The following is a 7,608-nucleotide window of genomic DNA, read 5'->3' as shown; positions in this document are numbered from 1 at the left end:
TAGTCAAACTTGACAAAGTTTAACTTTCTAAAAGTAATATAAGACTTAAACTTTGGGATGGAGGTAGTATCACTTATTATGGCCCCGAAGCAAAGTTCCGCTAGGAGAAAAGGTTGAGCTGGGCTGGCCCATTTACCCTTGCTACCTTCCTTCGCACGCACAATAAGGCCTATATGGTTTACTGTTATGATTTTCTTGCGGATTTCTTGATGCGGTCAAGTTTACTCCAACTGATATTTCTATCAAAGCCGCAAAGTATGTGGTGCCTGCCAGACGTCATATTATTTCTCACACTGATAAGAAGCATCTATTAATTCTCGTTGGAGAAAATCCTATCAAGATTGCACCAGCAGATGAAGTAGAGCCTAAGTTTAGAACTCCATATATGTCGCTACGTAATGGTAGGTGCAATCAAAGTTCAAGTCTAGAAGCCAACTCAAATGCTGAAAGGGTTGCAAATCTAAGCTTATTTTATTTCTTCTCGTACATGCATGATAGAGCTGAGCTAGTTGATACCCTGCCATGCATGTACTAGTTATTTGGGAGTCCATGTTCATGCGGAGATGTAAAAGGCTTGACATTCTTTTGCTCCTAGAGTCTAATTATTATACGAGTCTTATTACGTTGTGTTTTGGGCCTAGCCTAGGTTCTGCAGTCAGCTACTATATAAGTATTAGGTGGGTCATGTAAAACCCTAGAGAAGTTATTTTCAAGTTGAGAAATATACAGAAAATCGCCATGTGTTTGTTCCGGCGGCCAATCTGGTGTACGTGAGTTTGAAACCCATCGTGGTTTGTTCCTATGCGTGAAGATTGTAGGAGCTGATCCTCTAATTAGTACGTGATCTGCTGAAGATCGTCCATGTGATTCCCTTGCTGTGAAGAGGTTTGCCTGTTGTTTCGGCCGGATTGCATCGCCACGATTGTAAACCTGCTGTTTGAGTTTTCTGTTTCATTAATCGCTAGTGTCCTGGAGCTAGCGCCACTAGTGATAAACTGAATTGTTTGCTGCTGATCGACTGGATCGTGAGATAGGAGTTGGCGTATTTGTTCTGGTGCTAGTAAAATCGTACCGTGAAAGGATCACCAAACAACCCGCGACTAATCACGCCGTATCATTTCTACTAAGTTATTTTTTAAAAGAATATTCAGTTTTTAAAAAATATTAAAAATTTCAAAATAAAAAAGATTCAAATTTTAAAATCCCATAATTAAAAATAGTTCAGATTAATAAAGTGTTAAGTTTTTTAAAATTTTAAATCTGGAATAGTTAAAACCTAAAAAAAACTCATAATTTAAAAATGTTAAAAAAAATTAAAAAATCAAAATAAAAAATAAAAAATTGTTCAAAAACAAAAATGTTCCAACCCGAAAAAGGTTTAAAATAAAAAGAATTCAAAAATAAATAAAAATTTCAAAAAAATCACAATCGAAACAAAATAAAACCGGTGAAAACCAAAAAACCAGAAGAAACCACCGGGCCGAGAAACCAAAAAAGGTAAAACAAATAAAAAGAAAGACCAATAGAATGGGCCAGGTCTAGTTAGTGTCGCTACCCACCCAGGAGGCCCAGCCCGCGACGCCGTAACCAACGGGAAAAGCGTGGGTCCGCTTCCCCGCGTGTGAGGAACCAATCGCCGCCGTCGGTGGAATCACGTAGATTCCCAAGTCCAAGCCAGCCAACCAAAACCTCGCTGACAGGTCTGACGACCGCCCCAACACCCGCCGCCCTCGTTGCCTCCGCCGCGCGCCCACCAAAAACCCGCCGCCCGCCTCCCTTCTTTACACCCCACGCCCACGCCGCCGCCTCCCTCGCGGCGCCCCCCATTCCCTTCCCCTCCCGCCGCCGCCGCCATGGCCTTCCACTCCCCAATGTCGCCCTCCTCCTCCTCCGCCCTCTCCGCCCACCACCACCCGCTCGGCCACCTCCACCTCCACCGCCGCCTCAACCCCTCCCGCCTCCCCCTCCTCCGCTCCCTCCCGCTCCGCCTCCGCCTCCGCATTCCCCGCCCGCAACTCCCTCCCCTCCCACTCGCCCTCCCCTCCTCCAACGACGGCAACAACAACACCACCGGCGGCGGAGATGGCGACGACGGCAACGACAGCAACAACGACGGCGACTCCTCCGACGGGAACCGCGGGGAGGCCCTGTTCGTGCTCGCGCAGGTCGGCCGGAAGCTCGACACCCTGCCCGCCGACCTCGCCGCTGCAATCGAGGGCGGCCGCGTCACGGCCGAGATCGTGCGCCGCTTCGCCGACATGGACGCCTCGCCGCTGCTCCGCTGGCTCCTCCAGTTCAGGGGCTTCAGGGAGCGCCTCCTCGCCGACGACCTCTTCCTCGCCAAGCTCGCCATGGAGTGCGGCGTCGGCGTCATCGCAAAGGTCCGGCCGGCCCTCACACGGATCGCTCGTGGATTCATCATCGATGCTTTCGATTTTTTTTCCTTATCATATCTTGTTTTGATCTTCGGAAAAAAAATGGAATCACGGTTTATTTTGGGTGAGGTTGGATTATCTCCTCTCTTGCGTAATGCTGCTCATCTGACCCTTTCTGCCCTGCTCTGTTTTTTTTGTTCAGACTGCGGCGGAGCTTCAGAAGAGAGGGGACAACTTCGTCAACGAGCTGGACATCGTCATCTCTGATGTGGTACACATGCTTCTGCTACTACTAATTTTACAGCTGATACAGAATGCAGACAATTTTTTATATCTTTACTCGCATAACCTTTACCCTTCTAAATCAAAATACCAAACCAAGCGCAGGAACACAGTATGGTATCATCAAGCTGTCTTTTTTTTTTGTGAATCGGGCTATCAAGCTGTCTTATATGATCATTCATTAGTCAATGTCAACTTTGTTTCAAAATCCTACTTGCTGCTATATGACAATAATGCTTGTCACTAAGTGCAGTAATCCGTCTAATATTGATAAACCATGGTCAACAGAGTTGATGTATGCTCTCCTGCAAGTGTTCAGATTCCATCTTGTCACGATTTTAATACTGCCCTTGCTCTCATAATTCTCAGACTGCATGCATTACCACATAAGTTGAAAAATACTCAACTATGATCCTAGCAGAAGCCACACAAAGTTGGAACTGAAACCATGCGAGCTTCAATCTTATAATGCGATGATACTTTTTTTTTTGGAACATCTAGAATGAAGCTACTTTATCTGCTTGATTTGCTAGCATCAGCAGGGTGTTTTGTTTTATTAACTCCATGCGAGTAACAAACTTGGCTATGTTTACCGCTGGTTATGGAGGGAGGCCTTCTTGCAATAATTGCAGGTTTCGGAAGAGATTTGCATCATCTCTTTTTGTCTCATGGGACTGATTCTTCCTATCTTGTTAAATGTAAAAGAATAATCAAGCACGGAAGAATTTTTTTAAAACTATCCCAAATGTACCTACAGAACTCTGGTGCTTATGGAACTGTCCTGTTAAGATTTAGAAAAAAAAGATTATCTGATTTCGCTTTTTTTTCTTCAATTGATGATGTAATTCACTAGCTGATGTTAAATGATTCCAGTGTAAGTATTAATACTGCCAAATCATTTGCAACACAGTCTAATTCAGTTGCTTCTTTTGCTACCCAGGTTATGGCAATCGTCGCAGATTTCATGCTTGTCTATCTTCCTGCACCAACTGTCTCTCTGCAACCACCACTTTTGAAAAATGCTGGACTTATTGCCAGTTTTTTCCACAACTGCCCAGACAATGCTTTCCAGGTAACCTAAACTTGACTTTCTTATCAACTTGAATACACCCTTTTAACCTCTGTCCCTTTGTGCTAAAACAACTAATGTGAACTCTTTTCCAGATTGCTTTGGCTGGAAGATCATTCTCACTTCTGCAGAGGCTAGGAGCTATTGTGGTAAACTACATTCTTTTTTATGTGTTTTATTTTGATACCCACATTGTGACCTCAAATTTGGTGTTATTAGTCAACTAACACCTGTGGCCCCTTTGCAGAGAAATGGTGCGAAGCTTTTTGTAGTCGGAACTAGTGCTTCTCTGGTAAGCTTGCCATCTTAACAAAGCTGTATTGTGATGAACTGGTGACCATCACGAGCAACCTCTTAAATTTTTGTTAGCGAAAATGCCAGTGTTATTTTTTTCTCTGAGCAGCAAATACTAGAAGCGAATCCTATTATGAAGTTTAACTAAAGAATTTGAAAAATAAAAAAATGTCTATGCGAAATTAATCGATTATCACTATATATGCACAAAAGATTCCATTAGGATAAACTATGCATGTTATTAACCTTCAATTCTAGTAATTTCAATGTGGTAATGCATTATCCGTCCGATACAATATTGAGAGCTAATTTTCTTGAAGATCTAACCACTTTCCATGACTAAATATGTATGGACTTTATGTAGAAGTTCAACAGATCTCCAGAAAAATTGTATGCAGGGGCTTGCTACCTCTAAGGTTTTATTTTCTGGTGACAATGCTCTGGTAAAACAGAAACTCCAGAAAGCTATTGCCATACTGTCTGGTAGTGTGTTTCCTAGGTTAAATAAGTTTTTTTTTCTCAAGAAATTGGCAGGAGTACTGCTTTCAGTTAGAAGAAACAATGCTGTAATTACAGACATGGAATTTTTCCGAATTTAATGTTTCTGTTCTGGAAGGAACAGTCTAATAACTGTGTTCGTTAATCCTTAATTCTCTGATCTCTAGAATCTTAGATGATATGGGAACCCTGTAATATTTGCAAATTCCATCTTTCCCAGATTGGTACTGGTGTCACCAGTGCGCTGATCAAAGCAAGGAAGGCTGTTGACAAAGAACTTGATGACGAAGTTGAGGATATTCCAGTTTTATCAACTAGTGCTGCCTATGGTGTATACATGGCGGTTTCTAGTAACCTCAGGTGAACATATGCAGAATAAATGCTCAATTGCATTCATTATGTTGTTTAACATGGGCAACCATAGCAAGGCATTTAGCATTTGTCGACAATCCAGTCTCTAAAATCGAAAGCACAAATGGTCACTGCACTGTTATTGATAATAACAAACGAAATGTGCATACTTCATCAGGTACCAGATTTTGTCTGGTGTGATCGAGCAGAGGATGCTGGAGCCTGTACTACATAATCACAAGCTGTTGTTGAGTGCATTGTGCTTTGCCGTTCGGACAGGAAACACATTCTTGGGCTCCTTACTGTAAGTACAAGTTACACTTCCGTTGCTAGAAATGTCGTCCCTGCCATGACAGTATCACTTACTGGTGAACTTTATGAACAGATGGGTGGACTATGCCAGGATGGTTGGCGTTCAGAAGGTCCAAGAAGAGATCTGAAGTTGCTGCAACTTATCACTGAGTTACATCGGAAGTCACTACGATGCCTTGGCTGCTCCTGGGAGTGCTATTCCTCTAGTCACAGGAAACTCTCTCATACAGATTTCGGTTTTTTGCTGGAACCTAGAAAAGGATAGAATACCTGTCGAATTGTCATGAACATCACTGTATTTTTCTCGTATCTTGCAACTTGCAAGACCTATAGAATGAAAGTTTATCCTTTCCAGCATTGAGTTGCCTTGTTCATCTGTGTATTCATATATTTCAATGTGGTCCGAGTTTGGGTCTTGGAACTCTGGGAGGATCAAGAGCATCCCAAAAGAGTTACTGAGTGCATCAGGTTTAAATCTGTGATCCTGTTATGTCCATATTACTCCTACCATGTTAGCTAATTACTGGCGAACCTGTTTTTGACCAGGTTGGTTGAGTATGCCAGATTGCCAGGTGGATATGCGTTAACACGATTGCAGATCTGAAGTTACACAAGTAACTAGTCTCTTCTCTTATCTTTTCTCGAGTATGGGTGCTGCCTGCCCCGTGAAATATTGCTATTCTCTTGATATGGTACATGTTGTAGCTGGAATTTACACTTGTTTAAAGCTGGATAAAGTAGAGTATTCCTGCCCATTCTCAACTGCCGGTTAGATTTATCCCCCTGAATCAACAACTGAGAACACCGGTGAACACTGGTGAACGGTAGGTAGTGAACCTGTGGTACGAAGTACAGTATATATCAACTCCTGAGTCGTCAACGGTGGAGACGTGGAGTTCCATCTATACTCTATAGAAGACCCGTCTGCCGTGCTATTTATAAACACCCCAAGGCCGAAGCGGCTGCATCATATGCCGGCGCCTGCTGCAGGCCATGACCGCAGCCACTCTCGAAACGCTGTTGCCAAACCAAGCCATGCCGGCGCCTGCAGCAGTAGTTGTACTCCTCCCAGTCCTACCGATGGAGGTGCATCAGATGTCCCGCGCAAACCTGGGGCCACCGCTACTCCGCCTTCAGCGGATAACTCCTCTCTGGTGCTGCTGCAGCTCCTACGCCAGTGTCCGTGATGCCGCTCGCTGGACGTCGTTGCACCGGTTAACTGGTGCCTCTTGGCTTGCAAACCTCGGTCGTGAACCTGCCGCCATAGAACTGGAGCCTGCCGGCCAAGTCACCTTTCCTCATGGAGCCACACCAGCGCAAAAAACCACGCTGTCCTCGGTCATCCATGAACTCGCCGCCAGTGAACGGGAGCCTGACGGACAAGTCCAACAATTTCCCCTCATGACATCATGTAGTCATGGTGCTACACCGGCGCAAGAAAGCACACAATCTTTGATTGATAGAGCATCGTCGTTGTCGATCACCGCAGGTGTGAATGCTGAACTGGTCCCTGCTGGCAACGAACAATGCGGGCATGGCACCGCGTGGTCTGACCTGCTGGTGCCGAGACGAAATGGGGCCAACCAGAGATAAAGAAAAATAGCATGTCCTATCAACCGGGCGTCAGCCGGCGCGAGCCATATGCCTGTCGTGTATGCACAGGCACTCGGCAGAGCACTCGGCCACTGCCTGTTCTCAGCCCCTCTTGACTCCGGAACGGTGTCGCGCGGCTTTTGGCCTGGTGCGTCGCATCTCTTGTGCACTCCGGCGATTTCAATAAGTGTTGCAGGTGAAGAGGGAAGCCTACGCTCACCACCAGAGCTTTGCCCAAAAAAGGATCGAGCAGCTTCTACAGAAATACGCGAAACATGATCTTGGGTATCACGTTTCGCGTATGCGGTGTGGCCGTAAGCACATCAGCCCAAAGCTATTCTTTGCCGATTTTCAGGGGGCGTATCACAATCGGTCAAAACCATTCGTTGGTTGCCCTCTGGCCCAACCATATGATATCGGTAAGCTTCTCTTGCTAGCTAACTTATGCCTTTTTCCTCTACAACTTAAGGGTTACTATTAAAATGTAGCTAATTTGGTTATGCTATAGGTCGTTCCTACTATGGCCGGGAGTCGGCACCTAAGATCGTGTATCTGGATAGTTCCATCGACTACTTGTCTCTCAAGCAACATTACTCATAGCAGAATGAATGGACCCGTGGTTACTGCTAATTGTTTCAGCTGCTTAAGTAAGTGCCTCTCAACTACTTCATTTGGTATGTCTGCCTTTGTTTGGCTTATTTAGGCTTGAACAAGTGAAGAAATATTAGGTACGATACAGTAGTTAAAACTTGTTGAGTCTTGTTTTGATTATTGTACAACTCACACGAGTCTCATTGCTAGTTATTTCAGTAACAACTGAAACAAAGTGATCAA

The 7,608-nt window shown here is 44.6% G+C and overlaps 1 protein-coding gene across 1 annotated transcript; it reads left to right on the top strand.

Annotated features, from left to right (window-relative positions):
• Nucleotides 1–1,853: 1,853 nt before the first annotated feature.
• Nucleotides 1,854–5,309, top strand: LOC124662295 (protein RETICULATA-RELATED 4, chloroplastic-like). Its single transcript, XM_047200147.1, has 8 exons — nucleotides 1,854–2,381; nucleotides 2,578–2,646; nucleotides 3,598–3,729; nucleotides 3,822–3,875; nucleotides 3,974–4,018; nucleotides 4,739–4,878; nucleotides 5,048–5,173; nucleotides 5,255–5,309. The coding sequence occupies exons 1-8, from the start codon at nucleotides 1,854–1,856 to the stop codon at nucleotides 5,307–5,309; spliced, it is 1,149 nt and encodes a 382-aa protein (XP_047056103.1).
• The last annotated feature ends 2,299 nt before the right edge of the window (nucleotides 5,310–7,608 follow it).

The sequence above is a fragment of the Lolium rigidum genome, chromosome 6, assembly GCF_022539505.1.
Source record: "Lolium rigidum isolate FL_2022 chromosome 6, APGP_CSIRO_Lrig_0.1, whole genome shotgun sequence".
NCBI lineage: Eukaryota > Viridiplantae > Streptophyta > Magnoliopsida > Poales > Poaceae > Lolium > Lolium rigidum.
Note: the sequence above shows the minus strand (reverse complement) of the source record. Positions and strands in the feature narration are given on the sequence as shown.

Excerpts from the sequence above, each read along its gene's own strand:
- LOC124662295 (XM_047200147.1), top strand. The coding sequence starts at position 1,854 with ATGGCCTTCCACTCCCCAATGTCGCCCTCCTCCTCCTCCGCCCTCTCC. Across the intron at positions 3,730-3,821 it reads GCCCAGACAATGCTTTCCAG|ATTGCTTTGGCTGGAAGATC; the intron begins GTAACCTAAACT and ends ACTCTTTTCCAG. Across the intron at positions 3,876-3,973 it reads AGAGGCTAGGAGCTATTGTG|AGAAATGGTGCGAAGCTTTT; the intron begins GTAAACTACATT and ends GCCCCTTTGCAG.